The 26,040-nt window shown below is 54.5% G+C and overlaps 11 protein-coding genes across 11 annotated transcripts; 8 read left to right on the forward strand and 3 right to left on the reverse strand.

The window, feature by feature from the left end:
• Window positions 1–22: 22 nt before the first annotated feature.
• PRP19 (E3 ubiquitin-protein ligase PRP19) lies at window positions 23–2,400 on the forward strand. Its single transcript, XM_076639864.1, has 6 exons — window positions 23–120; window positions 202–282; window positions 430–498; window positions 695–911; window positions 1,005–1,148; window positions 1,222–2,400. Exons 1-6 carry the CDS (start codon window positions 105–107, stop codon window positions 2,243–2,245), a joined length of 1,551 nt encoding a protein of 516 aa, XP_076498009.1. The 5' UTR covers window positions 23–104; the 3' UTR covers window positions 2,246–2,400.
• A 163-nt stretch (window positions 2,401–2,563) lies between these two features.
• On the reverse strand, window positions 2,564–4,247 carry MIF2 (Mif2p). Its single transcript, XM_076639865.1, has 5 exons — window positions 4,092–4,247; window positions 3,620–4,009; window positions 3,349–3,515; window positions 3,170–3,260; window positions 2,564–3,074 (listed from the first exon to the last, which is right to left on the reverse strand). Exons 1-5 carry the CDS (start codon window positions 4,225–4,227, stop codon window positions 2,872–2,874), a joined length of 987 nt encoding a protein of 328 aa, XP_076498010.1. The 5' UTR covers window positions 4,228–4,247; the 3' UTR covers window positions 2,564–2,871.
• Window positions 4,248–6,190: 1,943 nt separating this feature from the next.
• Window positions 6,191–8,623, forward strand: SLM3 (tRNA-5-taurinomethyluridine 2-sulfurtransferase). Its single transcript, XM_076639866.1, has 11 exons — window positions 6,191–6,213; window positions 6,290–6,535; window positions 6,616–6,750; window positions 6,816–6,913; window positions 6,981–7,045; window positions 7,115–7,233; window positions 7,321–7,459; window positions 7,559–7,751; window positions 7,852–8,010; window positions 8,169–8,399; window positions 8,519–8,623. Exons 2-10 carry the CDS (start codon window positions 6,485–6,487, stop codon window positions 8,383–8,385), a joined length of 1,176 nt encoding a protein of 391 aa, XP_076498011.1. The 5' UTR covers window positions 6,191–6,213; window positions 6,290–6,484; the 3' UTR covers window positions 8,386–8,399; window positions 8,519–8,623.
• A 517-nt stretch (window positions 8,624–9,140) lies between these two features.
• On the forward strand, window positions 9,141–10,333 carry BDY24DRAFT_20037 (uncharacterized protein). The gene has a single exon (XM_076636456.1). The coding sequence runs from the start codon at window positions 9,181–9,183 to the stop codon at window positions 10,081–10,083; it is 903 nt and encodes a 300-aa protein (XP_076498012.1). The 5' UTR covers window positions 9,141–9,180; the 3' UTR covers window positions 10,084–10,333.
• On the forward strand, window positions 10,023–11,357 carry BDY24DRAFT_384771 (uncharacterized protein). Its single transcript, XM_076639867.1, has one exon. It carries the CDS (start codon window positions 10,242–10,244, stop codon window positions 10,986–10,988), a length of 747 nt encoding a protein of 248 aa, XP_076498013.1. The 5' UTR covers window positions 10,023–10,241; the 3' UTR covers window positions 10,989–11,357.
• Window positions 11,358–11,565: 208 nt separating this feature from the next.
• On the reverse strand, window positions 11,566–15,867 carry SEC10 (exocyst subunit SEC10). The gene is made up of 14 exons (XM_076639868.1): window positions 15,752–15,867; window positions 15,585–15,660; window positions 15,336–15,499; window positions 14,762–15,201; window positions 14,656–14,680; window positions 14,457–14,584; window positions 14,169–14,343; window positions 13,694–14,065; window positions 13,248–13,537; window positions 13,023–13,100; window positions 12,697–12,932; window positions 12,395–12,605; window positions 12,241–12,303; window positions 11,566–12,167 (listed from the first exon to the last, which is right to left on the reverse strand). Exons 1-14 carry the CDS (start codon window positions 15,824–15,826, stop codon window positions 11,618–11,620), a joined length of 2,883 nt encoding a protein of 960 aa, XP_076498014.1. The 5' UTR covers window positions 15,827–15,867; the 3' UTR covers window positions 11,566–11,617.
• Window positions 15,868–16,403: 536 nt separating this feature from the next.
• Window positions 16,404–17,763, forward strand: BDY24DRAFT_440309 (Mpv17/PMP22 family protein). The gene is made up of 8 exons (XM_076644512.1): window positions 16,404–16,524; window positions 16,642–16,692; window positions 16,789–16,844; window positions 16,925–16,944; window positions 17,025–17,086; window positions 17,161–17,271; window positions 17,366–17,394; window positions 17,482–17,763. Exons 1-8 carry the CDS (start codon window positions 16,450–16,452, stop codon window positions 17,642–17,644), a joined length of 567 nt encoding a protein of 188 aa, XP_076498015.1. The 5' UTR covers window positions 16,404–16,449; the 3' UTR covers window positions 17,645–17,763.
• A 68-nt stretch (window positions 17,764–17,831) lies between these two features.
• SSU72 (RNA polymerase II subunit A C-terminal domain phosphatase) lies at window positions 17,832–19,878 on the reverse strand. The gene is made up of 6 exons (XM_076639869.1): window positions 19,786–19,878; window positions 18,995–19,427; window positions 18,715–18,890; window positions 18,433–18,572; window positions 18,144–18,262; window positions 17,832–18,026 (listed from the first exon to the last, which is right to left on the reverse strand). The coding sequence occupies exons 2-6, from the start codon at window positions 19,400–19,402 to the stop codon at window positions 17,925–17,927; spliced, it is 945 nt and encodes a 314-aa protein (XP_076498016.1). The 5' UTR covers window positions 19,403–19,427; window positions 19,786–19,878; the 3' UTR covers window positions 17,832–17,924.
• Window position 19,879: 1 nt separating this feature from the next.
• Window positions 19,880–21,499, forward strand: BDY24DRAFT_384780 (ubiquitin-conjugating enzyme/RWD-like protein). Its single transcript, XM_076639870.1, has 7 exons — window positions 19,880–19,964; window positions 20,056–20,148; window positions 20,267–20,335; window positions 20,430–20,510; window positions 20,650–20,761; window positions 20,932–21,016; window positions 21,120–21,499. Exons 1-7 carry the CDS (start codon window positions 19,911–19,913, stop codon window positions 21,475–21,477), a joined length of 852 nt encoding a protein of 283 aa, XP_076498017.1. The 5' UTR covers window positions 19,880–19,910; the 3' UTR covers window positions 21,478–21,499.
• Window positions 21,500–22,037: 538 nt separating this feature from the next.
• On the forward strand, window positions 22,038–24,318 carry BDY24DRAFT_384784 (aldo/keto reductase). The gene is made up of 13 exons (XM_076639871.1): window positions 22,038–22,218; window positions 22,362–22,397; window positions 22,482–22,488; window positions 22,585–22,602; window positions 22,710–22,774; window positions 22,872–23,020; window positions 23,096–23,120; window positions 23,190–23,307; window positions 23,383–23,486; window positions 23,560–23,627; window positions 23,721–23,734; window positions 23,808–23,986; window positions 24,062–24,318. The coding sequence occupies exons 2-13, from the start codon at window positions 22,362–22,364 to the stop codon at window positions 24,227–24,229; spliced, it is 951 nt and encodes a 316-aa protein (XP_076498018.1). The 5' UTR covers window positions 22,038–22,218; the 3' UTR covers window positions 24,230–24,318.
• A 561-nt stretch (window positions 24,319–24,879) lies between these two features.
• On the forward strand, window positions 24,880–26,034 carry BDY24DRAFT_414055 (uncharacterized protein; the record flags this gene model as incomplete). Its single annotated transcript, XM_076643258.1, has 4 exons — window positions 24,880–25,026; window positions 25,413–25,487; window positions 25,636–25,917; window positions 26,008–26,034. Coding segments are annotated over 4 exons (531 nt in total), but the record flags the coding sequence as incomplete, so codon positions are not given.
• Between the last annotated feature and the right edge of the window lie 6 nt (window positions 26,035–26,040).

Raw genomic sequence — 26,040 nt, forward strand, 5'->3', positions numbered from 1 at the left:
GGTGGTCGGAAAGAAGTGGACCCTTAAAAGGAGGAAAGGAATTAGGGAGTCGCGAAAAGGACGAGCTCTCTCTCCTCAACCACGTCCTTCTCCCTTCTCTCAACATGTTCTTTTGTGCTAGTGAGTACATTCTCGACGCTGAGGAAGTCTCTCCTCCGCACGGATGTATGCAGAAGCTGACTTGAACCCTTGTCTCTTCAGTTTCGGGGACTGCTCCCATCGCTCCTGTGATCTCGAAGAGTGGGAACGTCTACGAGCGAGGGTTGATTGAGAAGTACATCGGTGAGTTTTACAGACCTCGAGCGCATTCTTGAGACCAAGATGACTCTCTGAGAACTCTTAGATCCGAGCTCTACGAGGATTTGAAGGAGCCCTTGAGCTGACCTTGTTTCCTTCCTCCTTCTCGTCCCTCCCTTCGCCTCCTTCCAGACGAGAACGGACGCGATCCCATCACTGGTGGCTCCCTGAGCAAGGAGGATTTGATCGAGGTCAAGGCCTGTGAGTACTCTTTCACCTCCCTCTCTATGCTAGGCGGAAGAAGTGGATGGATGGCGGTCAAGAGGAAGGAAAGGGAGGGAAGGAGAGACGTCCGAACCACCTTCTTCCCTCCTCATCCCTTCTCCAACCTGAGCTCTTCCGTCTTTCTCGAGACTCTACTGACATGCTTCCTCTTCATCCCACACTCTGCTCTCAGCTCCCAACGTCGCCGCTCCTCGCCCATCCGCTGCCACCTCCATCCCTTCCCTCCTCCACTCCCTCCAGTCCGAATGGGACGCTGTCATGCTCGAGTCTCTTTCCCTCAAGCTCCAGCACCAATCCACTCGACAAGAGCTCGCTCACGCTCTCTACAGGGAGGATGCCAGTCTCAGGGTCGTTGCTCGTTTGGTGAAGGAGAGGGATCAGGCTCGAGAGTGAGTTCAGCTTCTCCTTCAACTCTCCTTCCCTTCCTTCTCCTTCCCTTGAGCTTAACGCTCACCTCGTCCTTCTTTCTGCCTTCCTTTCAGAGCTCTCGCTTCCGTTCAGGCCACTCTCGGAATCACTCCTTCAGCACCTGGAGCCGACATCGAGATGGAGGAGGAAGCACCCGTCGCTGGACCTGATGACCTCGCCGCTGAGGTCAAGGCTAAGGTCGAGGCTACTCACAAAGCGTTCGTCCCGCTCCCTCTTCCTCTCTTCTTCGATATCCTCGAGCTTATCTTTACGTCTCTTCTTCTCCTACAGCCTCTCATCCACTCGTAAAAAGAGAAAGGCCCCCTCTGGCTACGTCTCCTCCGAAACCCTCTCCACCTTCACCGAAACCTCCACCGTCGCCTCCTACCACTCCACCAAGCCCGCTGGCATCACCTCCGTCGACATCTCCGCCGACGGAAACCTCGCTCTCACCGGTGGAAACGACAAGGTCGTCCAGGTCTACGATCTCGCCGAGAAGAAGGTCCTCGCTACCCTCAAGGGTCACACCAAGAAGGTCACGCATGTCGCGTTCGTCGAGTCCGAGGGATCCAACACCGTCGCCGTCAGTTCAGGAGCGGACGGAAAGGTCAAGACCTGGTCAGCTAAGGATTCGGGCAAGTGGGCCGTCGACGCTACCATCGCCGCTCACAAGCAGGACATCACCGGACTCGCCCTTCACCCTACCAAAGCCTTCGTCGCTACCGCCTCCCTCGACTCGACTTGGGCCTTCCACGACATCGAGAAGGGAACCACCGTTCAGACCTTCGAGCCCTTGTCGTCCACCGAGGAGGGATCGTACTCCTACTCGTCGTTCGCCGTTCACCCCGACGGGCTTCTTCACGGAGGAGGAACCGTCGACGGAATCGTTCGAATCTGGGACGTCAGGGACAAGACCGCTCTCGCCGCCACCCTTTCCAACGAGTCCGGAGCCACCATCCCTTCCCTCTCCTTCTCCGAGAACGGTTACCACCTCGCCGTCGCCAACTCGGCCTCGTCCTCCATCGGCATCTTCGACTTGAGGAAACTCTCGCTCCTTCACTCCATCGCCCTCCCTACCGCTTCCGCCCCCGGAGGAGGAAAGATCGACAGCCTGAGGTTCGACTCGAGCGGGCAGTTCTTGGCTTGCGCCGGAACCGACCTGAGGGTGTTCAAGAACAAGACGTGGGAGGAGGCGTTGCTGTTCGAGGGCAACACGGGAGAGTTGACGGATGTGAGGTTCGGACCTTTGGGGAACTCGATCGTGCTGAGTGGAGCGGATAGGACGGTCAGGGTTTTGGGTGTTGCTTCTGCCTAGAGAGGGGAAGTGATGAAGGGGGAAGAACGTTGGGTTGAGGAAGGAGAGGAGGGGAGGAAGAGGAAGGAGGAGGAGGAGGAGAAACGTTCGAGTATCTAGTCTAGTCTTCTAAGTAGGGTTGTCTTTATTATCCATCTTGTTTTTCGACTCTAGCTGTAGTAGTTTCTCGGAGTTTGAAAGAGAAGCGTAACGCCGAGTTGTCGTCGACGAGATGTCAAGAGAAACCTCGTCGCGTCCAAGTCGTCGGCGTCCTCGTTCTCGCCTGGCAGGGGTCTGCCTGCGTTTTCTCTCACTCTCGAATCGAGGCCCAGTCCAGAAGAGAATTATCAGGGTCATTAAGAGAAGCACATAACCGAGAAACGAACTCGAAATGGAGAATAGATGAAGAAGAGAGGAAAGAGGTGTGCCGCCGTCTCTCGAACGAGAGGAAGAGGAGAGTAGAGAGAAACGAGAAGAGAAGAGATGGGGATAGATGATAAGACCGAGCAAAAGAGTAAACGCGCAAAAGGGAAGACAAAGCGAGATAGCCCAAGAGATGAGAGGAAGAAAGAAGGTCGAAGATTGAAACCGAAGAAACCAAAACGTGATGAAGATAAACGAACGAGAACCGAGCCACGTCAAGTGTTTCATCGACCACCCTTCTTCTTCCCGTTAACAGCCTTAGCAGCGGATCCTGCTCCTGAGCGCGCTGCGACGGATCTGGCTTTGGAGGTCGAGGCGACGACGGGAGCGGGAGCGACGTCTTCCTCGTCTGCTGCCATCTTCCTAGCTTGAGCGAAGAATAGCTTGGCCGGACGGTGGGAGATAGTGTGGAGGGAGTATTGGTTGCCTGAAGAAAAGGAGAAGCGAACGGGAAAAAGAGAAGGGAGAGTCAGCAACGACGACGAGTGACAGAGGGAAAGGAAGAGAGCAGCGACGACGCACCCCTTGGAACCATGAACTGTCCTCCTGGAGCCATGGTGAACGATGTACGATGGACCTTGACGGTAACGGCTCCTTCGATGACGTAGAACAGCTGAAGGGGAGAGGGGAGTCGAGTAACGCGTCAGTCGAGAGTCGATGACAGACGAAAGCCGAAGAGGAGGAAGAAAAGAAGAACGAACGTAGGTGTTGTCCTTCGTAGGTTTACTAGGCTTCTCGCCGCCGACGGGGATCTCCAGCATACCAGCAGCGACGAAGCTGGCGTCTCCAAAGACCTTCTGGAACTTGAAGCTGTTTGGGTCTCCAGGCATCGTTCGGTACTCGAGGAGATGGGAAGGGAAGGCGATTCCTGGAAGAAAAAAGAACGATAGAGGAAGCCGAGTCAGTAACAGGAAGCGGAGATGAGGCTCAGGTTGTGAGGATCGAGAGGAAGGAAGAAAAACCGAGACTCACGTCGTTCGATCTCCGTCTTGCTCGCATAATCCATCACCACTCCATGCTCCACCGTGTCCGCATCCCACCCAAACTCAGGCGGTACTCCATCGTCCCTTCCTCCCTCACTCCCACTGTCGTCCTCGTTGTGCTCCCTCTTGGGCTTCTTCGGCAGTTTGGGCTTGACCGACATCGACCTTCCTCGAGGACCAGCAGCGTCGCCGAGTCGTCGAACCTCCTCCTTGGGTAGACGAAGAACCTCCTTGACGATGGGGACGACTCCTCGACCGGACTCTCGTCGACCGTAGACGAACTTCTCTCCTCTCCAGTACTCGAGAGGCTCGAAGCGTTTTCGTTTGCTTCGACGCGATCCAGAGCCGTCGTCGGATTCGTCGGACATGTCGGCGAGACCTGAAAATAGAAAAGAGAGGGGACAGAGTCAGAAAGGGAGGAAGGACGAGAGTCGAGACGCAAAGGAAGAGATAAGACTCACGTTTCCTCGTCGGCGAAGCAGGCTTCTTCTTCGGAGCCCTGGGCTTGGGAACGGCCTTCTCCTTTCCCTTCCCCTTCTTCGACTGAACCACCACAGGCTCTTCCTCCTCCTCCTCCTCGTCATCCTGCTCCTCCATTGGCTCCTCCTCCTGCTCTTGCTCCTCGCCTTGAGGTGCGTCGTCTCCCTGGGTATCGTAGTCGTCCATCGCTCCCATTCCCTCCTCAGCTTCGTCTTCTTCCTCCTCCTCCTCCTCCTCCTCGGTGGCAGCCACAGAGACCTTTCCCTTCCCAGCTTTCTTCTTGCTAGGCCCAGCTCGGATCTCCTGATCCTCCTCCTCTTCCTCGTCGTCCTCCTCGTTGGCGTCCGTTGTCGTTCGAGTGACGTCCTCCTCCTCGTTGTGCTCCGGCTGAGGATCGTACTCCTCTCGACCTTCGTCCGAGTAGGTTGGCGAGTTTCGAGTCATCTCCGTTCCAGCGGCTGAAGGTCCGAAGACCTTGCTCGGTCGTCCTCTCGACATCGGCGAAGCTGCGTCCCTTCCGACTCCTACGTCCTCGTCCTCGTCGTCCATCGACATCGAGTGATCTTGAACGTTCGGACTCGAGAGACCGTTGGTGAGCTCGGAGAGACGAGCACGAGCTTGTCCGTTTGAGGGAGCCAGAGCTGAAGTCTTCTTTGCTGATCGAGGACTTTGAGAGGAGGCGGTGGCAGATCGGTGGTGAGGGTTGGAGGGAGAGGGAGGAGCGTAGGAGCCAGAACGACGGTTGACGGCGATAGGGATTCGAGAGGCTGAACCGTAGGGACTTTGGTTGTGGGAGCGGGATGGAGATGGGAGAGCGTTGTATAGACTAGCTGCGTCGGGTTGAGGAGTTCGTCGAGAAGAAGAGGCGGCGAGTTGAGGGGGAGGAGTGCCTGTTGTTGGGAGGAAGGACGCGTGTGAGGAAGGGAGGCGAAGGCCAGGTCAGCTTTCATCCGAAAGCAGTGACATCAAGAGGAGGAGTGTCGGCTCACGCTTGACGGGAGGGAAGTACTGAGGCTTAACGAAGGTATCTATAAAGCAAAGACGAGAAGGTAGAGGTCAGATCAGCTCCTGCTCGAGCGTGAAGCGAAGAGACGAGCTCGCGTCCAAAGGCGAAGGGACGAAGACTTGTACTCACCATCTCCCTCTTGGTTATCCTCGTCGTTCGCCTCGTTCACAGCGTTCTCCACATCTATCGAGCTTCCTCTCTCATCTGATCCGTTTGTTTTTGATGGTCCCGAAGGAGTTGTAGGACCTCCGAGGGCGGCGAAGCTGGTTGTGCGAGAGCTGGACGCTGCTCCTCCTCCTTGTTCTGGCGAGCGAAAGAAGTCGGTGATGTTCTCCATTCCGTCCTCTCCTGAACGAGCGATGTTCGTAGGCATGGTTTTACCCGTCAATCTGAGAGAGAGGAAGAGGGATGCGAGGGCGGAGATGAAGGCAAGAGAGGAAGGAGGAGGGGGAGGGAGGAGGAGGAAGGAAGGAGGAGAGAACGGTCAGCTTGACGTTCGAAGATCGAGAGCTGTTTCCTTCGGACAAAGTGGATCGGAAGAGCGTCCAGCATGCCGAGGAGGAGTGTCATCAATCAAGCTTTCTGCATGCTGGATGATTGAGCCAGAGGTGAAGGAGCGGTGAAGGCGAACGACCCTCAACTTCCCTTCCTCCCTCCCTTTCTCTCCGACACGTCTCCATACCTCCCATCCAGCACCCTTGGCCCCACCCCTACTCCCTCGATACCCCAATATACACGACGAGAAGACGAGAGACTCTGACTCACGCTCCAGTCCCTCCGATATCGTGAACATAAGGTTGGTACGGCTTGTCCGCCTCTGCTCTCTTCTGCTTCTCGAGCGCTGCCTCCGATAGCTTCGAAGCAGTAGCTTTATTCGACATCTTGAGGGATTGTGTCTACGTCCTGGCTGAATGGGAGGGGCGGATGGTCTTGAGGAGGGGAGGGAAGGGAGAGGAGGAGGATGGGAAGGAAGGAAGGACGTGTTGTTGTTGGGATCGCCTCGACGTCCTTCCCCCCCTTGCCTTCTTTTCTTTCGAGCTCACGAAAAGGAGCAACGTCGCCTCGAACTACTTCCTTCGACTTTCTCTGACTTTTCCGTGAGCCACTTTAGCTGCTTCTAAAGGACAGCAGCGATGCTCTAGACTGACTCCAGCAATTTTTTACCCTTCAAAGATGTTCAGTCTCCTTCCTCGCTCGACAGCTTCCCTTCGATGGCTCGGGCAAGCTCACCTCCTTCTTCAAAGATCGCTCTCCTCGACTGCCAACGATCCTAGACTCAAGCCCGGAACTCCTGGTACATCCCCCACACAAGCTCGCGATCTCGATCCTCCGCTAACTCTTTAATTCCTGGCTTCAGTCGTCGTTGGAATGTCAGGAGGAGTCGATTCCTCTCTCACCCTCAAGCTTCTCTCTCAGCAGGTTGGCTCGCTCTTCCCTCCTTTCCTCGCTCTCGTGAACCCACGCTAAACGAGATCTCGACACTTCTTCTCTTTTACCAGGACCTCGACCTCTCAGCCGTTTTCATGCGAAACTGGACTTCAGCTTCGTCCGATTCCATTCAAGGGTGCGAGTGGGAGGCGGACTGGCAGGACGTTCAGATCATCTGCAAACAGCTGGACGTGCCTTGTAGGATGGTGAGTCAGTTCGTAGGATCGATCTCAAGAGACGAGGCTAACCTTCCATGATGCTGGCTTGACAGATCGATCTCTCGAGAGAGTACTGGACGAGAGTCTTCGAACCTGCTCTCGAAGACTGGGCTGGAGGTCTTACGCCGAATCCTGATGTTGCATGCAACAAGTGAGCTCGACCAGATCCGTCGGCTTGGTCGAGGATATGTAGAGGCTGACTTCCGGTTGGTTTTCAGAGAGATCAAGTTCGGAGCGTTGATGGAGAAGGGTTTGGTGGATCGGAACGCGTTTCTTGCGACAGGTCAGTCTCGACGTTCGTCTCCTTCGTAATCCCTTCACTCTTCTGACATCTTGTACTCTTCTTTCCCAGGTCACTATGCTCGGCTCGAACACACTCCTTCGGGCCAAACTCGTCTCCTCTCAGCTCTCGACGTCAAGAAGGATCAGTCGTACTTTCTCTCCTCCGTGCCAGAGTCAAAACTTGCTCGAGTTCGTCCCTTTTCCGCTCTTCTTTCACCGCCTTTCTTCCAGCCGACTAACATGCTTACCTTACCCTTCGTCTGTGGCCTTCGCCAGTCCATCTTCCCTCTCGGAAACCTCCAAAAGACTGAAGTCAAACGTCTTGCCGCCGAGTACCATCTTCACACCGCCGACCGGAAGGAATCAACAGGTCTCTGCTTCGTAGAACCGAAACAGAAGTTCACCAACTTCCTAGGTAAGCTGCTTCCTCCCTCAAGGTTCAGCTCATGATCCGTGTCGATCAAGGAGACCGAACGACGCGCTGACTTTTTTCCTCTTCCTTTCCTCCTCGCAGACGAGTTCATTCCTCCCAACCCTGGTCCAGTCTACCACGAGAATGGAACCCTCCTCGGACAGCACCAAGGTCTCTGGTCTCACGCCATCGGCCAGAGATACAAGATCGCAGGAAGAGGAGCGTCCAACAGCGAGAAGATGTTTGTTGCTGGGAAGGATCTGAAAGAGAATGCGATTTGGTTGGTTGAGGGATCGTGAGTATCGAACCTTTTCTTCTGTTTGCTGGCAGATCGGTCCCGTAACTGACCACCTTTCTTTTCGTCGTGCTTCGTTCTCGTCGCGTCTCGTTCGCAGAAACCATCCCGCTCTCCTCACTCCCTTCTTCCGAGCCCACTCCTGGTCCTGGATTCACGAGGAACCTCCTCCCGAAGTATACGCTGATGGATGCCTTCCAGTACAGATCAAGATCTTCAGCACGAAGCCTCCGCTTCCTGGGACTTTGAGGAGATCGACGTGAGTCCTACGCTCTCCCTCTTTTCCTTCACTCTCTTTTCCTCGCCGTCTCCTTCATTAAGTCTAGTCGGGACACGTCTCGCAGCTCTCACTGATCATCTTCTTCTCCTCTCCCTCCCCTCTCGTCGTCCCTCCTCCCTCGACTCGAACTCCCGCAGATCGACGAATCTCGCAGGACAAGACGAGTTCCGACTCGACTACGACGCAGGAGTCCTCAACCAAGTCGCTACGCCGGGTCAGGTCGTCGTGGTTTATCTTGGGGATTGGTGTCTGGGGAGTGGAATCATCTCGGAGAGGGAGTGGATCTTTGAGACCCCTAGTAGGGTCGGGGGAGAGAGGACGACGCGGACGCGTTCGATGGAGGAGAAGGTGTGAAGTTCTGCTTTGAGGTGAGTAAACTCGCTTTCTGAAGGCTCGAGACTTGGTAGGGAGGTAGTTAGACCGAGTGGGAGAGAGACGACGAGAAAAGTAAGAAACTGACGCGTCTTTCTTCTTCGTTCTCGCAAAGGAATCGCAGCTCGAGATGACATTCTCCCTCCCTTCGAACACGCTCCTCTACGCTCTTTCGTTGTTGAGAGAGGTACCTACGCAATCCATGACCTTTATATCTGCACCTAGACACGGCCTTCAGTCCGCTGCAGTCCTTCTCTCCCACTAGAGCCCCTCTCTTGAAGGCGACGCGTGAATGGGGCGTTCGACGCGCTCGACCTGTCCTCCTTTCCTTTCTTCTCTTTTTGTCGCGTCTTCCTCTTCCCATCTCCCCTCTTCGCTCTCCTCTCAAGCTCCCCAGTTCGGAACCTTACCTCCCTTCTCTTCATGAAGATCTTTGCCGGACTGAGACCTTCTCTGCGTCTGGGAACAAGGAGGAAAGCGAGAACAAGTGTCCGATCGCCCGCGTGGAGAGATCAAGGGGACTCACTTCTGTCTCTCCGCCTTCTGTCTTTTTTCGAGGGTGAGTTGCTGGTAGCCTGCCAACTTCGACCTTCCCTCTACTTCTCTATCCTACGAAAAGTGAGCATAGGAGCACGAAGGTGAGTGATTCGCGGGAGCAGAGAGGAGGGAGGAGCGTGAGCTTCGTCGACCTTCCCTTTCAAGTTTGCTGACTCTTCTTTCTCTCCCCTCCTGCTCCTCCCCTTCCTACAGAAACCTTCCCTTTCTTGCGCGTCCCCTATGTACTTCACCTCTACTCCTAAACCTCTCCCAGTCGAGGAAACTTCTCGCAAAGTCCAGGAGGAAGGAGGAGCGTCCAGCGATCCCTTTGAACTGTTCGTGAGCTCGACTCTTCACCAACATCAGCTCACGACGATGGAACCCTTGGAGGAGGACACCATTCAAGTCCAGTTCTCTCAGGACTACGACGGAGGACTTCTCTTCCAGCATGACTCTGAGGAGGACGACGACGAGAGCAGTCTGGGATCCATGTCGAGGACGACGTCGGACAACTTCCTCGCTCCTCCTTCCCCTTCATCCACTCGTCGGACAACAACCATCGAAGCAGGGAAGGGAGTCAGTAGAGGGGAGGAGCATCGCCACCACCATCATCATCAAGAGGACTCTTCGTCGTCCGAGAGATCCCTTCAACAAGAACGAGGAAGATCGACAATGCACTTCCAACAGACGTCGACGCCTTCTCGACTCTCCTCCCCATCCCCTCCCTCCAGCCACCCTCACCCTTCCTCCCTCCCCAACAAGCCTTTCCGATCCTTATCTTACCCTGTCAATTCTTCCTCGGCCTCCTCAGAGCCAGCCAGGTTCAGAAGTCCTTCCCTACCCCTCTCCGAACCAACCCTCCCTCCTCCCTCGTCGTCGTCGTCTTCCTCCTCCTCCCGCCATCAACTTCGAATCGTCAGCAACCCTCGTCGTTCGTCAGAAGGCCCTCCTCGCTCTCATCACATCGAGACCACACCTCCCACTTCCCCTAATCACCTCTCCTCCTCAACTTCCTACCTTCAACCCTTCTCGAGTCCGAACAAACGACACTCCCCTCTCAAGTCGGACTGCAACAGTCTTCAGCCTCTCTCCGCTCCCATTCGTGCGTTTCACTTTCCTTTCACCCTTCTTCTACGTATCTAGCCACTGAATTTTCAACTTTCATCGTTTCTCGCAGTTCGACCCACCAACTTCTGGCGACACACCCCGAAATCCGCTCTCAACTCCCCTCTCTCCTCGCCCGCGTCCATCCTCCTTCGACGATCCTCCCTCATCAACACAGGCGACGCAGGCTCAGATGAATGCACAGAACGAGAAGATCTCCTGCAGAGATGCGAGTCGCTAGGGAAGGTGTGGGGAGAGAGGCTGAAGGTCAAGGAGATGTTGATTTGAGGGAGAGGAGAGGGAGAGGCTGGTCGGACGAAGGAGCTTGGTGTCGCGTCAAGGAGGAGGGATCGTCGTCGTCGTCGCCGTCGAATAGGTCAACAAGGAGCAGTCGTCGTCGTAGTCAACCCATCAACTCGATCCTTCTCGTCTTCCTTATCGTTTTGGGGATCCTCACCCTTCTTCCCTCCTCCGTCGTCGGATCTCCTCTCCCAACTCCCGATGATCCTTTCCTCATTTTCCCTCCCGACCCCATCCGTCAACCCGACGATTCACCTTTCACGACGAAGACCTTCGACTGGTGGCCGTATGGAGAGAAGACGATGACGAGAACGACGGAGGAAGCATCGCCAACGCCGACGATGGTCGAATCGGACGAGGACGCGTCGACCACGATGGACGACGATCTCTCTTCCTCCATGTTCACATCTTCAGTCCATCCCTCCCACCATCAATTCTCCCACTCGTTCCAACCCTTCCAAGTACCTCGCTACTTCTTCATATCCTACCAAACCCAACAGCACCACCTCCTCTGGAACCCGTCCTCCTCGAACCAAATCCTCCTCCTCCTCCTCCTCCTCCTCGACGCGTCGCCATCGTCGCGGTCCCTCCGCCTCCCCTCTCCCACCTCCCTCCATCCTCGAAGAAGGCTCCGATTACGGTGAATACCCCGGGGAGGAGCACAACGAGGAGGAAACAGCAGCGACGATGAACCAGGTCAACCAGACCCTCAAGAGGTCGCTCTCGGATTGAGCTCTCCTTTCGCCTCAGCTCGCTTCACCTCCACCGCCAGCCGCCGTCGTGCTCTCGCCGAGTCTGGACGAGGACGAGAGGATCGGGAGGAGGGAGCCTGCTGTTGTCGCCGCTGTCGGAGGAGTTCCGTTGGGAGGGGAGGGGAAGGTTGGGCAGATTGCGAAGAAATGGCCTCCTACTCCCATTGGGAGTCCAGGGATGGATGAAGGAGGGTTGGGGATCGAGCAGAGGTTGGCTAGGTTGAGGAAGAAGGAGTTGGGGGAGCGGTTTTTGCGTTGCGTCGTTGTTTCAGTCTTGTTCTTTCCCTTTTGCATTGTTTCGTTGACTTTTTGTTCTGCTCATCATCTTGGACTCTCTCACTACATTCTCGATTCTATCTACGCAACCATCTCGTTGTTCCTTCACATCTCTTTCTCACTCATCTTTTGCCCTTGTCACGATCTCATGCATCAGTTCGCTTCTCTTCTCTCACTGATCCGCGAAGTGAAACGGGGTATCAAACATATCAAGATCGCGCGACCTGAAAACGAAGGGGTATCTACTAAAATCCACTGAAGTACGCGCCAGGAGGAGGAGCCGTCGACGACCCAACTCTCGTTGTCCCTCCTCCTGCTGCTCCTCCCTCCTGCTGCTGCAACTGCCCACTCCTCCTCTCGGGTGCACCACCCGACCCAGCAGCAACACCCGTACCAGCCGAGTACCCTTCCAGATCCTTCATCAACCCTCCCAACCGACTCAACCCCGTCCTTCCCAAACTCTTCGCAGCGTCCAGTCTTCCTCCGACCATCCCTCCTCCTCCTCCTCCTTGACCCATCCCATGACTTCCAGCCTTCTCGACAGCCTCCAAATCGACTCCGAATCCTTCGTCCTCCATGAATCGCTTGGCGAACGAGTAGTAGTCGACCCTCATCATGAGGTAAGGGCGAAGGAGAGGTGTTTGGATTCGAGAGAGGTAGGACTCTTGCATGAAGGATTTGAGGACTTCGGGTTGGACGACGAAGAGGTTTCCGAGTTGACGGAGCATGGCGAAACGTTCGTTGAGAGGTGGGAGGGAGAAGAGGGAGATGGTTTCTTGGTAGAGGGCGAGATCCCTGAGGAATGAGGAAAGCAGAGGCAAAGTCAGGACGCGTCGAACGCAAAAGATCGAGCGGAAAAGAGACTGACTTGGTCAACATCAAAGCTCCAGTTACACTGACTTGGAACTTCTTCAGGTGGTCGAGAAGAAGACTGGTAGGAAAACAGCGAAGAAACGACGCGTCAGTCGGGTTCGCGGTGCGTTTCTGTGCTCCCTTCCCTCCCTCGTCGATACAAGACTCACTTGTGGAACCCAACTCCAACCTCGGTCAAGAAACCTTCAGCGTTCTTCCCACTCAATCCTTCCCTCGCAGCATCCTTCACCTTCTCCAGCACGTCGACGCAGGCAAGGCAAGGCTCGGTGTTGACTCGTTCGAAGGAGATGTCGTCGTTCTTGGGCTTGAAGTCGTTCTTCTTCTGTTTCGTGAGAAGGATTCCGAGCCATGCGAGGATGCCTGAGCGGGACGAAAATCGATAAGCCAGGGAAGCGTCAGTCGACGAAGCTCGGGCAGAAAAAGGTGGAAAGGAGTGTTTTCGAGGACTCACCGTCGAGCAGCTTCCCAACGATCAACTGAATCTTCCCTTCCACTCTCCCGACGTTGTTCCTCTCGAAAGCTACCATCTCCCTCCTGACCGTGACGCTCGGGTTGGCGAGAGGAAGGAGGGCTGTCGAGGTGTACTTCTGCCAGAGCGAGCACAGAAGATCGGCTTGCTTGACGAGAGGGAGAGCGGCGAGAGAGGGTTCGAGTTTGGGATCGTGAGCATCGAGGGTTGAGATGGCACTGTGAGGAGAAGAAAGGGCGGGAATGGACGGTCAGATTCGGCGAGGAGGGAGAGACGAGGAAAGTGCGACGACGAAAGAGAGGACGCACGAATCGAGAGCGGTTTCGATGTAGGACCTCCCGAGCGCTTCGGCTAGGACTCGCATCAAAGCGAACGCGTTCTTGGGACTGTGGAATACATAGAGACCAAAGAAGAACAACGATCAGCTTCGGGTCGACTTCTCCAAGTCCGCATCGACGCGTCTCCTCTTCTTCACTTCTACCTTCCCTCGCCCGTCCCTCCGATAAAGGCCTAAAAGGAAGAACAAGACTCACACATCACCAACCCCACTCAGCTCGACACACCTTCCAACAGCCTCGGCGTGGAACCTCAGCATCTTCTCTCCCACATCCAAACTCAACGCTCCGTCCTCGATCTTCATCGCGTCGTCCGTCAACGAGTTCGGTGTCGACGATCCACCTTTCTCGACTCCAGAGTACTTCAAGATGGCAGCTGCGGCAGCTTGGGTCGTATGCGAGGCGGAAGAAGACGTTGAGGCGGTGGTGGAAAGTTGGTTGACGACTCGGTCGAAGAGGGTGTTGGGTTTGGCTTTGTGGACCGTTTCCTGAGAGAATCCAAAACGGAGAGAAAGAGAGTCAAGGTATCAGTGCACCGGCTCGACTCGAGAGGGACTTGGAGAGCCGTTGACGGCGAGGGACGAGGAAGTCGACGCGTCGAGAGGATAGGGTGCGACACGAATCGAAAGTGGGATCGAACTCACATGATACCTCGAGAACCTCGACAAAAAACCACCATAAAGCTCTCCTAAACTCTTACTCTCTCTCTCCAGATACCTCACTCCCTCGAGATAAGGTCCAAACAGCTCCTCCATGCTCGTTTCCAACGTCAACCCGACCAGACTTCCCTCTCCACCTGCGCCTCTGTTGCCGCCGAGCATGCTCAGCGTATCTTGTGCCGAGGTCAAGGTTGAACGCGTAGCTGCTGACGAGGCTGACGAAGTAGAGAAGTCGTACACTTTGAGGGAGTCGACGAGGGAGGAGGTTAGGGTATGGGAGGTGTGGAGGATTCGAAGGGACGAGAGGGTTGAGAGGGAGTGGGCTTTGGTGAGGAGAGCTTCGATGTTTTGTTGGATCTGAAAAGGGATGGTAAGATCGACAGACGAAGGTCAGCACGCGCGGAACGATCGAGAAAAGAATCGAAGCGAGAAGAGCGAGAGAGAGGAAAAGCAGACTCACGACCTGAGCGAAGACTCTCTGTAAGAAAACCTGCATGACAACCGGAGGATTTGGGAAGACGGCTTGAATGATCTGAGCTTCCTGGGAGACGGTAACTTTGATCTCCTCGTAGAGAGCAGCGAGGATGGGTTCGGATCTCGGTGAAGGTTGCATCGGGTCGGGAAGGGATTGCCAGCTGTGAGCAGGAAGTGGAACGGAAGCAGAGGACGTGAAAGAGAGACTCAGTCAGGGCCCGTCGAAGCGAGAAGAGCGACAGAAAGTGGAGTAAAAGATGGAAAGGATACTGACAGCTCGCTCTCGCCGATGGAGTTCATCTCTCCGACTCGATCCTTCGAGATGAAGAAGTCGTGTTGGTTGACGTAGATCTGGACACAAGACGATCCACCGTTGAACTCTAGAAGGACTCGAGCACAATGCTGTTTAAAAAGAAAGCGAAGAGAGTCAGGATCTGTGAGAGTCGACGCGTCGAAGACGAAAAGGAATGTACAGCCATCATCTTGGGATCTCCTTTCCTGCAGTCACCAGAAAAGCGAGAGGTGAGTCAGCTGCTACCTCTAGTGACTCTGAAACTGAGCGAGAGAGTTTCAACGAACCTGTACCACCGATCAAACAATCCCAGCACCTCCTTCTCGAACCTCTCACAGAAGCCTTCAATCCTCCCTCGCGTCTCCGCAACAGCTTTGCTCTTCCCTCCTCCTCCTCCACCGGAAGAGCCGTTCTTCTCCCCATCCCCTCCCTTCTCTCCCTCCCCGCTCTCCTCTTTGACCAACCCAACCAACCTCCTCAGCACGACAGCCAACCTCATCCTCCCTTCCCTCCCATCCCTTCCATCGCGATGAGCCTCCTTCAGCATCTTGTCCAGCGGCGACGTATCTCCTCTTGATAGCGAGAGGTAGTACGATAAGAGTAGAGAGGAGGATTGAGCTCTGTTTCGTGAGAGATGGAGGGTTTCGAGCGTTTCACCGATTCGAATGGCTGTTCGTCCGACGGAGGTGATGCGGGATTCGAGGGTCTGGAAGGAGGTTCCTACAGCCTGGAAGAACGAAGAAGGACAGTAGATGAGAGAGATTGGAAGGTCAGCGAGCCGAGCTACAAGAATTGAGTGTTTGAGGGAAAGGGAGAAAGGGAGAAAGAGAGGGAGGGAGGGAAGGAAAGGGTGAAGCTGACCTCGAACCCTTTGTCGAGCTCTCCCAACCTCTTGCCGTAGTCCTTCTCAGCCTTCTTGACTTCGGCTTCGAGTAGATCAGTGTTCTTCTGGACGTCTTTCCGTATATCCAGTAGCGAATCGACCGAGTTGGAGAAGGTTCGAAGGAAGGGGAGAGGGTCGAAGGCTGGAGGAGGGAGGGAAGGGGGAAGGAGATGAGCTCGAGAGTTTCGTGCTTTCGCTCGATCAAACGGACGGGGAGAGATACGGACGAGAAGGGTCTTGTATGGATGTTGTTATAAGCTTGTCGGAGAGGGTAGCGATGAAGTCTTGGAGGTCAAAGTGGTCCTGGACGAGAAGTAAGGGAGGTGACGACGAAGGAAGGAGGTGAGCTCGAGCTTCCTTCTTCTTTCCCTCTCGCTGCTGCCTTGGAACTCACCTGAAAGGTCTCGAGTTTGAGGATGTCCTGTACTTGAGGGTCTGGTGTGAAGACTTGCGTCGGAGCTGCTTGCATTCCTCCAGTCGGAAACGAAAGAATGGGGAGAGAGAGGAGAGGAGGACGTTGGAGGGAGCCTCGAACGAGCGAGACGTCGCGAGGTCGTGAGCTCGACGCTCCCTGCTGTCTTCCTCCATTTTTTGTGAAGGTTTTACATCCTCTTGGAGACAATGAAGCATAGAACACACAGCTGGCGACTTCGCGAAAAGCGGTGACGAGCGGAAATTCGGAGGCAGATCAGAAGGCACAAACCGAGAACAACAACAACAACCAACCAAGCAGAGGTGCTTAGAGCGACTCTCGTTCCATACCTCGCGTGATTGAATATACATGCTCTGGCTCTCGTCTCCTGGGGACTGATCAGCTTAGCGAGAAACAGACCGGATCGCTCGGAAACTTCGTTCGACGCGTCTCAAAGTCGTTTGGTTTTCTTTCCCTCTTTCCTCGACTCCTCCTTCAACCCAAAATCTACTCGCATCCTTCTACCCCTGGTACCGTTCTTGAAAGAGATTAAGATATAAAACTTTCGAAATTGCTGTGACATCACAGCCTATTTGGATTTCGACGCTATCATTTCGCTGAGTCCCCTCCCTCTCTTCTCTCCCCAACCTCCAGCTCCTTTTTTCTCCTTCTTTTTCAACATGGCCGCCCTTCTCGCCTCCTACCAAGCCTGGCTTTCTCGCTCTCCCATCGTCGGAAACAGCGTTTCTTCAGCTGTAAGTTCCTCTCTTTTCTCATCATTCCGCCGGCTCTGGCTCGCTCTCCCTTTCCTGGACCGACGACACTTCGAGCTCAACCGTTTCTTCCTTGCTTCCCTTTTGGCGTTGTAACAGGTGTTGTTCGCTACAGGAGATGGTATTGCTCAGCAGCTCGTGGAGAAAAAGGTGAGTGGGAAGGGTTTGAGAGGCTTTCGGAGGAGTAGGGAGGGAAGGAAGGAGAGAGCGAGCTGACCTCTTTTGAGCTGCTTTCGTCGCTCGTAGGGAGCCGACCACGACTTTGTTCGTACAGGAAGGATTGTAGTCTGGGGTGGAGCTTTGTGAGCTCTCCTGTTTCTCTCTTCCCAGCAGTGCAAAGACGAGAGCTCGAGCTAAAACTTCCTTTCTTCTCTCCTCCCAGCTTCGCACCGGTCGTTGGACGTTCGTTCCTCTTTCCTTCTTCCTCCCTCCCTCCTTCCTTCTTGGGCTAAGCTGACCAGCCCATCCTCTTGATCGTGTAGAATGGTTCAAGATCCTCCAGCGTCTTCCCATCCAGAACAAAACTGTCTCGACAGTAGCTAAAGTTCGTTCTTCCTTTCCGCCGGTGTTGAGCTTCAGCCCAAGCTCACCTTAGCCTTCTTTTCTTTTTGACGACAGGTCGGACTGGACCAGTTCGTCTTCGCTCCCGTTGTGCTGTCGACCTTCTTCACTGCTATGGGGTTGATGGAGGGCAAGAAGTTCCCTGATATTCAGGAGAAGCTCAAGGCGGTGAGTCCCCCGCTTCCATCCTTCCTCCTCCCTTCTTGCCCTCGAGTTTGTCTGAAACTCACGCATCTCTCTCTCCTTCTCTCCTCTCCTCTAGGATCTCGTCCCCACTCTGAAGACCAATTGGTTCGCTCCCTCATCTTCTTCTTCTCCTTCCACTCACGTCTCTCCCTCTCTCGAACTGAACCCTCTTTCTTCCCTTCGCGTCGACAGGATGGTCTTCATCCCCGTCCAAGCGGTCAACATGTCCCTCGTTCCTCTTCCCCTTCGACTCCTCACCATCAACTGTGTTAACATCCCCTGGAACACCTACCTTTCCATCAAGGCGAACTCAAGCGTCCAGAGCAAGACGATTGAGGAGCAGGTGATTTACTAGACCGCGTCCCGTTGGAATCAGCGTTGCGTCAGGTTGGGCTCTAGACTTGGTACGTGTAGGATAGGCTAGATTGGAATAGATTATAAAGAGGTATACTAGAATGTATGTTGGAATCTCGCTTTGCTGGCTCGTTTTCGCTTTCCTTTTCGGAGAGAAGGCGACGCGTCGAAGTCTTTCGAAAGACGAACAGAAGGCAGGCATTAGATACGAGTGTTGCAGTGCTGCTAATGCGTAGATAACAAACTGAGGGTATGTAGGCAAAAGGGTACGACGGAAAGATCTAGTAGAACCCAACCGCATGCAAAATCTGATGAGGATGGTTCTTCCTCTGCCTCTCAAGGATCGAGTCCATCTCCTCGTCCGGGTCAGTCGAGGTGTCAATCTGTAGAACGAAGAGGGAAGGGATGAAGGAAGAAGGAAGGTTAGCACTTCCGAGGGAAGAGATGGAAAGATGACAGAGAGGAAAAGGAAGAAAGGAACGACGGGAGCGAGGCCTCACAGATTGACACAACGACAAGATCGCCCTCCCAGCAATCAACGCCTCCTCGTGGTTGTCCTTGATCTCCACGTTGATTATATGCACCGGTCGGTTCAGGTCTCCTCCCCTGTTGAGCAGATCTGGTTGAAAAAGAGAGAAAGACGCGTCAGTTGGGCCGTTCATTCGTTCCCTCCCTCGTCCGTTTGCCCGAGAGAAGCAAGTGCCTTTCCAGAAGAGACAGATAACGTAGGTATCGAGGGAATGGAGGTGAGGTTCGAAAAAGAACAAAAGAGGAAAGCAAAGGACTCACCTTCACAAACCGAATCAAAGCACCTCTCCTCGCAAGTGATCACCACGTCCGGAACCGTCCTCGTCTCGTGCCACCTCTCGGGAGCTCGTTTGATCTTTCGATTCCGATCGATCATAGGGAGAAGACCGTTCGCTGTGTACCTGCGAGAATTCAGACCGACACGAAGACGCGTCGTGAGGTCAGTTCTCTCGTCTTCTCGAACCTCCTCTTCTCCCTCCTCCCCTACCTCTCTCTCCCCACCTCAACTGATCCATCGACATACTACGAGAGCAAGAAACTCACAGAGCCGTATCCTTCCTACTCAAATCCTGATAGATCTCCTCGTACGGCGTCCCGAAGGAGTAGATGTTGGGTTTGTCGACCGCTGGGCCAGGGAGACGAACAGCGGATCCTGTTCCGGAGGAGATGACGTTCAGGCCTGCTTGAGAGAGGGTGAGGTGGGCTTGCATGGATCGGTTCTAAACGAAGGCGAGAGAAGAGGCGAGGGAGGGAAGAGGGAAGGGAGGGAGTTTGGTGAGCTCGACGAAAGTAGGAAGGCGGAGGGGAGGAGGCGGCAACTCACCTGATTGGAAGCGCATACTACACAGAACAAGAGTCTCGAAGGGTCTATAGATGGGTTGGGAGGGACGGGTGTAGACGAGGAGGAGAGTTGCTGCTGTTGTTGGGAGCTGGAGGAGTAAGAGGAGGAAGGAGGCGGGGTTGCTGAGCCAGAGGATGAAGCCATTCGAGCTGCCATCCGAGGATCCATTCTTGCTGGTCCTGGATAGGGTGTGGATGTTGGGAGAGTTGGTGGTGGTGGAGGAGGAGTTCCGTTGGAGTGGTAAGGGGAGTTGAGGGAGGAGGGAGGGGGAGGACCTCTCCGAGGGTCGAAGGGCGGTTGACCGTCGGAGTGCATGGGATTGGGAGGAGTTGGAGTTGAGGAAAGACGAGAGGGAGCTGCTGAGGATCTGCTTAAGCGAGGGTCTGACATGGTGGGAAGGAGGGAAAAGAAGGGACTGGATGGAAGGAAGGGAGACGAGGTCAGCTTCGATCTTTGGAGGAGCGACAGAGGTGAGGAAGTGGATGGTGGGTGATGAGAGTCTCAGGAGTATCTGAAGAAGTCCCCATTCGAGACCAGAGAATCCACCAACTCCTCTTCCTCGTCGTCCAACCGACGAACCGCGTCCCTTTCAAGAACGAGCTCGTTGAGGGGACGACAGGAGAGGAGCAGGGCAGGAAGGACGGTCTCGTTCAAGGTCAAAGAGCTCCTTCCCGAAGAAAGGAGAGGTTTGTGGTTGTATGGTTTCGTCGTCGACTAGTATACCAAGATGGAAGGAGGAAAGAGGTAGAGAGTCGAAAATGTATAGAACTCACTTTGTTGGGAGGGAAGGAGAGAGAAGGTGATGGAGGTTTGGGCCTACAAACTGAAATCTCGTCCTCGACCCTACTCCTTCTCCTCAAACCGCCACCGCCCTCAAATCTACAACTTTCAAAGCATCATGAACGGACAAAGAACAGTCTACGTACCAGCACCCAGCTTCCCTCCTTCAGCTGTAAGTGTAGAACTGCTATCTCTGGGAAGGGAAGGAGGAGGGAGGAAGGAGCTCCGAGCTCAGCTGACATTGCCTCTCCTTCTCTCTACAGGTTGCTCTGAAGCGAATCAAGAAGGAAATTTCAAGTCTCACAAAGGAGAAGGCTACTGATCTTGGAGGAATCGATATCAGACCAGGAGAGAAGGTGAGCAGGACTTCAAAACAGCGTCAACTTCTCACGGACCGAGCTCATCATCGCCTTTCCTTCCCCTTCCCTTCTTCTCCCTCCTCTCCTTTTGTCTTTCCCCTCGCCTCAACTCCAGGACTTGACGAGGTGGACCTGCTCTATGCCTGGACCTGAAGGCTCAGTCTACGAAGGAGGTCTCTTCGAGGTACGTCCCTCTCTCGCTCGCCACTCCTTCTCCTTTCCTCACCTTCCGGTCGAGCTCATTCGCTCCTTCTCCCCTTCCTTTCCTTCCCTCGCAGATCGACATCCACCTCCCTTCCGACTATCCCTTCACAGCTCCAAAGCTTCAGTTCAGAACAAAGATCTACCACTGCAACATCGTGAGTATCTCTACTTTCTAGCTTCTCTCGGCCGGGAGCAGAAGGACGGACGGCCGTCGCTCTCCTCCTTCTCCTTCGTTGCTCTCTTCGAAACAAAAATCGCTGAGCTCCTGCTCCTTCTGAAATTTCTTCATCAAAGTCCGACAACGGTGGGATCTGTCTCGACATCCTCAAGAACAACTGGTCTCCAGCTCTCTCGATCCTCAAGGTCATTCTCTCGCTCTCGTCGCTCCTGACCGATCCCAATCCTGGTTCGTTCGCATTCCCTTTTCGTTCTTCAGGCTCTCCTGTGGGCCTGTCTCTTTTCGGCAGTACCAAACACGTCGCTCTGTCGGCTCGTCGTATCCTCATCGCTAATACGTCTCTCCCTCACATCGTTCCTCTCCTCGCTCGTCGTCGTCCTCCTCCTCCTTTTCTTCAGCCGACCCTCTCGTCCCAGGAATCGCCCAAGCCTACCTCCACAACCGAGTCCTACACGATTCAACCGCTCGAGAATGGACCAGAACGTGAGTTTCTTCCCACCTTCCATCCCTCTCTACTCCCTCTTCTCCTCTCCCTTCGCGTCCTAACCACATTCTCCCTCCCTCTCCTTCCTCCCCTTCCTCACAGCTACGCCCTCCCCCCACCGAAACCAGCCTCAGCACCCAAACCTCCCTCCCCATCCAAAGCCCAACCAGCAGCCTCTGCCTCCTCCTCTTCGTCTCGACGAAACCTGCCTCCCAACCCTCCTTCACGCGCCGGTTCTTCTTCCAACTCGCCCGCTCCAGCTGCTCTCGCTGGGTCGAAACGAAAGCAGTCCAACGGTGGGAATGTGAACGGTGAAACGATTGAGTTGAGTGATTCAGATGAGGAGCCGGCGTCGGGGAAGACGAAGGTTGCGAAGAGGAATGGGAGTGGGAACGGAGGAGGAGGGTCTGGGGCGAGTGGGAGTGGGAGTGGAAGTGGGGATGTGATTGTTTTGGAGTAGGGGAAGGGCTGGGTGGTGGTAAGGGGGGGGGGGGGGGGGGGGGGGGGGGGGGGGGGGTTCTTTGCTTTGTTCTCGTTTGTGGTCGCGACGCCAGCTTCGTTTTCTTTCTCTTGAGAGTTTCCCTCCTCTCCTCTTTCTCTTTCGCAGCGCACCTTTTCGTTCTTTTCTTTCTTTTGGACGGTTCTAGCTACTCTTTGATTGTAACGAGTCTCTCTCAACTCTCTCCTCTTCCCAAGGAAAGACCACCGTCCTCGCGTTGAGGAAAAGCCATCAGCAGTCGTCGAGTCCGAGCTCGCACAAAGAAATCAACAGCGACACTTCCAAAACTCCTCAAATTCCCAACCCCAAAAACCTCCCTCGAACAAATTCTCTCCTCAAGCCCCCATTCTTTTTATCTGGATCTCTCGGCCCGTCTCCCTCCGGGCTCTCTCCCTCTCCCGTCTCTCTCCCTCCCTCTTTCTCCCTCTCGACCCCCAACACCCCCTTCCAACCCTTCACCCTTCCCTCTTTCCCCACCCACCATATCCCTCAAATCCCTCTTCAGAATGGCCGACGCTTCCAAACGAACGTGAGTCCCTCTTCCTCCGAGTCGCAGGCTGTCGCCGGCTCGCGAGCTTTCCTCTATCTTTCCGCTGGCGGTCTTCGTTTTTGGGGCTGACTCGATTCGGGTTTTGGTTGGTTGGGGGATGGGGATGGATATGTAGTCTCAAGCTTGTGAACTCTCTTTACCCTCAGAAGGAGGTGAGTTTCGAAGAGAGAGAGAGAAAGAGAGAGAGAGAGAGAGAGAGAGGCTGAAGGAGAAGGGGAGGGAGGAGAAGGGGAGTTCGACCGACCCGCTGGCCCTGAAGCTGATCCCCCTTTTGCCTTTCGTTCCTGTTATGTAGATGCCCGTCTTTGGATTGGGGACTTGGCTTGCTAAGGTGAGGATTCTATTCTACACCTGTCTTTTTTCCTTGAAGCTGTAGAGCGGAAGCTAACACGAATCCCATCTTCTTCTCCTTCAGCCCGGAGGTCCGTTTTCGTTCCATGACGCCCTCCGTCGTAGATTCTTTGCTTGAGCTGACTCGGTCCCTCTCTTTTCTCACTTGATACTCGCCTTGAGTTTAGAGGTTGAGGAGGCCACTTGTGAGTAGTGTCTCTTTTCAGTCCTCCCTGCTGTTGAGCTCGAGGCTCGAAGAGTGAGGCGAGTGATCGTGGGCTGATTCCTCTTCCCTTCGATTTTGCGCTTCCAGTCGTCGCTCTCGAGTCCGGATACACCCACATCGACGCTGCTCTTATCTACCAGAACGAGGCTGAGGTCAGTCCTGATTTACTCGAAAGCGTTTGGGGAAGGGCGACCTGCAACAGTCGCACTAACCTCGCCGCCCGTTCGCGTTTCGTCTTCGTTCGAACAGGTCGGAAACGGAATCAAGCGATGGCAGCAGAAGTCTGGAAAGTCGAGAGACGACATCTGGGTTACTTCCAAGCTTTGGAACAACGCTCATCAGCCTAGCGAGGTTCCTGGAGCTCTCGAGACATCTTTGAAGGATCTGCAACTTGAATAGTGAGCATTCAGCTCCGGCGAGCTCTATATCACTATCTCCGACCCTCTGCTGAATCTAGGCTCTTCCTGTTACAGCCTCGACCTCTACCTCATCCACTGGGTACGTTGTTCGTCTCTGTTCGAGAGTCATCGTCGAAGCTCGACTCACGCGTCTCTCTTTTTTCTTCAGCCTGCTCCCATGCTCCCCAACAAGGGAGCTCTCTCCCCCCAGTCTCCCGAAGGAGTCCCCCTCGTCGACAGGAGTGTCACCCTCGGTCAGACTTGGGCTGCTATGGAGGATCTTCTCGGTGAGCTCAACTCTTCGATTCACGCGTCCCTTTCTAGCTGCTTTGCTCACCTTCAACTTTCCTTCTTCTCACCAGCTACCGGCAAGGTGCGAAACATCGGTATCTCCAACATGATCCAGTCCGAGGTCGAGGAGATCCTCAAGACCGCCAAGCACGTCCCTGATGCTATTCAGCTCGAGGTGAGTCTTCGTTTTCGTTCCGAGGCGGAGAGATGAGGTTCGAAGCTGACCTTCCCTTCGCTCTCTTCAACAGATCCACCCCTTCCTCCAGCAGGCCGAGTACGTCAAGTGGCTTCAGTCTAAGGGTATCGTGGTTACTGCGTGAGTTTCCTCCTTGCCCTGCTTTTTCTTCCGAGTCGAGCGTCGACGAGAAGTTGACCTACCTCCGTCTCCTCCCTCCTTCTTCGTTCCCAGCTACTCTCCCTTCGGTTCGTCCCCCTTCCAACCCTTCTTTTTTCCAGCTCGACCCATACTAACATCTATCCTCCTTCATTCTCACAGGAAACCTCAACCCTACCTACGCCGGAAAGATCTCCGAGGAGGGACGAATCGTCGACCATCCCGTCGTCAAGGAGCTCGCTGAGAAATACGGCAAGACCACGTCTCAAGTCGTTCTCTCTTGGGGAATCGGGCATGATCTCGCTGTTATCCCCAAGTCTAGCAACCCTACTCGAATCAAGGTTCGTCACTTTCTCTTTCTCTTTGCAGCGGGCGGGGGAGAACGACGAACTGACCTCCCTCCCGTCGTTTCGAAGGAGAACATTGGCGTCTTCACCTTCTCCCCTGAAGATTTGAAGAAGCTGGACGCTATCGACATCGCCACTCGTTACAACGACCCAAGTGAAAATTTTGGTTATCCCTTCTTCTCCAACGAGAAGGACGCTGAGCTCGTCAAGAAGCAGATGGTCGCTCCTCTCGCTTGAACGCGTCGCGTCGGTACTTCGGGGGCAGGCGCCGCTTTCGCTTGTTCGGAGACGTTTTCTTAGTTGATACATGACTGGTCTTGCATATCTTGAGCTCAGACTTTCGTCGGAAGAAAGAAAAAAAGGAGAATGGGGAGCTCGGGTCGAGGTGCAGCAAACGCGTCTCGACGCGACTGCGAGTCTCAAATTGAAGGACTGGCTTACAATCAGTCGTAACAGAGTACAAAGCTCACCTGATCAGTATGGTTTTGCAGGATCTCACCTTCATCAATGAAGGAGGCGAAAGAGAGGCGGAAGAGGCAGCGAAGCGACCGCTTTCTGAGCCGAACGCGTCGTTCAGCCATTCTTGAGCCTCCCCTTCGAAAAAAAGGTGGCCTTCTTGGGGTCTATCCTTACTCTCAGAAGCTCAGCTATCTACCCATCCACTCAGAATCCCAAAATTTCAAGTTCCGCGCGAGTTGACGATTTTGTTGCCATCTCTGAGTCCTCAGGAACGCGCGTTGCCTTCTTTCCCTCCTCTCCTCTTTTCGTCTTTCGTCCCTCTCTTTCCCTCCTCACCTCCACCATCCCCTTTTCACCAAACTTGCTCAAGTTCACCTTAAGCTCCCTCAAGCTCAAACCCAATCAACCCAACACCAAACCAACTTAAAATGACCGTCTCCCTCTCTTCCCTCGCGTCGTTCTCGTCGACCACCAACTCTCTCGGACGAGAAGCTTTTGCTTCCTCCTCCTCCAGGACTTCTTCGTCCAACGAGGAGACTTCCATCTCTTCTGGAGATTCTACTTCTACCAAGGAGGTGAGTGGCTTCGTTCCTTGAGTTCTCTTCTTGAGCTCTGTGCATGCGTTTGAGCGGTGGAAAGGGGAGAGGAGAGCGAGGAGGGAAGGCAGGGAGGCGAGGCGAGGGGAGGCGGGTAGAGGGAGGGTGTCGAATCGGTTCCCTACCTTTTCCGTTTCGGTTTTCAGAGTCGAATCGCGTACCATTGAGAAGTCTGAATCTGTATCCACCCGCTCGTCCAACTTTCAACTCTCTGAGTGGAAAGGGAGAGGAGGGAGAGGAGGTTGAGCAGTGGGAGGGGGGCTGCGTGGGCGGAGGGATGAGGGAGGACGAGGATGGGAAAGAGAGGTCTTCTCGTGCGACCACGATGAGCTGACAGATCCTTTTTTGTTCGTATGCTCATCTAGAACCCTCTCGCTAGAGTTCACGCTTTCAAGCAAGCTCGTAGCATCGTTGCTGCTTCCTTCAAGCTCGATACTAAAGTGAGCTTCTTCGACTCTCCCTCCCGCTCTGAATCACTTCTCTCCCTCTCCCTCTCTCTCTCTTCTTCCGCCCATCCTCGTCTCTACTTCTACGCTTCTTCCTCTTCGGAGTCATTCGGCTGAACTTCTTCCACTCTTCCTTCCACAGATCGATCAAGAACCCACCCTCAACTTCGTCAACAACGGAGGTCTCGCGCTCAACCTCGAGTCCACGCCTCCTCCTCTCGCCACCAACTCGTCGTTCGTCTTCGTCAGAGGAGAGAAGCTCGCTCGTCTTCCCTCCGTCGACACTCCTCTCAAGACCAAACCAGCCTTCAAGACCAGGATCTCGTCGTCCTTCAAGTCCTTCGGAAACAGAGTCAAGGCTCTCACCTCAAAGTTGAGCTCAAAGACCTCGACCGTCTCCTCCTCCCTCTCCCCTTTCGCTCAGGTTCGTTAGAGTCTCCTCTTCTCCTCTCCTTCGAGCTCATAGCTGACCGTCGTCTTCGATTCCTTCCTGTTCCTCTTGCCTCCTCTTCAGGATCCCATCCTCGTCGCCTTCGCTTCCGTCGAA

This window comes from Mrakia frigida (genome assembly GCF_051309035.1).
Source record: "Mrakia frigida strain ATCC 22029 unplaced genomic scaffold BDY24scaffold_10, whole genome shotgun sequence".
Classification (NCBI taxonomy): Eukaryota; Fungi; Basidiomycota; class Tremellomycetes; order Cystofilobasidiales; family Mrakiaceae; genus Mrakia; species Mrakia frigida.

Excerpts from the sequence above, each read along its gene's own strand:
- BDY24DRAFT_384771 (XM_076639867.1), top strand. The coding sequence starts at position 10,242 with ATGCACAGAACGAGAAGATCTCCTGCAGAGATGCGAGTCGCTAGGGAA.
- BDY24DRAFT_384780 (XM_076639870.1), top strand. The coding sequence starts at position 19,911 with ATGAACGGACAAAGAACAGTCTACGTACCAGCACCCAGCTTCCCTCCT. Across the intron at positions 19,965-20,055 it reads CCAGCTTCCCTCCTTCAGCT|GTTGCTCTGAAGCGAATCAA; the intron begins GTAAGTGTAGAA and ends TTCTCTCTACAG. Across the intron at positions 21,017-21,119 it reads GCTCGAGAATGGACCAGAAC|CTACGCCCTCCCCCCACCGA; the intron begins GTGAGTTTCTTC and ends CCTTCCTCACAG.
- SEC10 (XM_076639868.1), bottom strand. The coding sequence starts at position 15,826 with ATGCAAGCAGCTCCGACGCAAGTCTTCACACCAGACCCTCAAGTACAG. Across the intron at positions 15,500-15,584 it reads ATCCATACAAGACCCTTCTC|CCTTCGACCCTCTCCCCTTC; the intron begins GTCCGTATCTCT and ends TCCCTCCTCCAG. Across the intron at positions 12,933-13,022 it reads ATCGAAACCGCTCTCGATTC|TGCCATCTCAACCCTCGATG; the intron begins GTGCGTCCTCTC and ends TTCTCCTCACAG.
- PRP19 (XM_076639864.1), top strand. Across the intron at positions 499-694 it reads TTTGATCGAGGTCAAGGCCT|CTCCCAACGTCGCCGCTCCT; the intron begins GTGAGTACTCTT and ends CTCTGCTCTCAG. Across the intron at positions 1,149-1,221 it reads GTCGAGGCTACTCACAAAGC|CCTCTCATCCACTCGTAAAA; the intron begins GTTCGTCCCGCT and ends CTTCTCCTACAG.
- MIF2 (XM_076639865.1), bottom strand. The coding sequence starts at position 4,227 with ATGGAGGAGCAGGATGACGAGGAGGAGGAGGAGGAAGAGCCTGTGGTG. Across the intron at positions 4,010-4,091 it reads TGCTTCGCCGACGAGGAAAC|GTCTCGCCGACATGTCCGAC; the intron begins GTGAGTCTTATC and ends TTCTATTTTCAG. Across the intron at positions 3,075-3,169 it reads ACAGTTCATGGTTCCAAGGG|GCAACCAATACTCCCTCCAC; the intron begins GTGCGTCGTCGC and ends CCTTTTCTTCAG.
- BDY24DRAFT_20037 (XM_076636456.1), top strand. The coding sequence starts at position 9,181 with ATGTACTTCACCTCTACTCCTAAACCTCTCCCAGTCGAGGAAACTTCT.
- SLM3 (XM_076639866.1), top strand. The coding sequence starts at position 6,485 with ATGTCAGGAGGAGTCGATTCCTCTCTCACCCTCAAGCTTCTCTCTCAG. Across the intron at positions 7,046-7,114 it reads GAACGCGTTTCTTGCGACAG|GTCACTATGCTCGGCTCGAA; the intron begins GTCAGTCTCGAC and ends CTTCTTTCCCAG. Across the intron at positions 7,460-7,558 it reads GAAGTTCACCAACTTCCTAG|ACGAGTTCATTCCTCCCAAC; the intron begins GTAAGCTGCTTC and ends TCCTCCTCGCAG.
- BDY24DRAFT_384784 (XM_076639871.1), top strand. The coding sequence starts at position 22,362 with ATGCCCGTCTTTGGATTGGGGACTTGGCTTGCTAAG. Across the intron at positions 22,775-22,871 it reads TCTACCAGAACGAGGCTGAG|GTCGGAAACGGAATCAAGCG; the intron begins GTCAGTCCTGAT and ends TCGTTCGAACAG. Across the intron at positions 23,487-23,559 it reads CTGATGCTATTCAGCTCGAG|ATCCACCCCTTCCTCCAGCA; the intron begins GTGAGTCTTCGT and ends TCTCTTCAACAG.
- SSU72 (XM_076639869.1), bottom strand. The coding sequence starts at position 19,402 with ATGTCAGACCCTCGCTTAAGCAGATCCTCAGCAGCTCCCTCTCGTCTT. Across the intron at positions 18,891-18,994 it reads TAGTATGCGCTTCCAATCAG|AACCGATCCATGCAAGCCCA; the intron begins GTGAGTTGCCGC and ends GCCTTCGTTTAG. Across the intron at positions 18,027-18,143 it reads TCTTGTCGTTGTGTCAATCT|ATTGACACCTCGACTGACCC; the intron begins GTGAGGCCTCGC and ends TTCGTTCTACAG.
- BDY24DRAFT_440309 (XM_076644512.1), top strand. The coding sequence starts at position 16,450 with ATGGCCGCCCTTCTCGCCTCCTACCAAGCCTGGCTTTCTCGCTCTCCC. Across the intron at positions 16,525-16,641 it reads GAAACAGCGTTTCTTCAGCT|GTGTTGTTCGCTACAGGAGA; the intron begins GTAAGTTCCTCT and ends GCGTTGTAACAG. Across the intron at positions 17,272-17,365 it reads TTCAGGAGAAGCTCAAGGCG|GATCTCGTCCCCACTCTGAA; the intron begins GTGAGTCCCCCG and ends CCTCTCCTCTAG.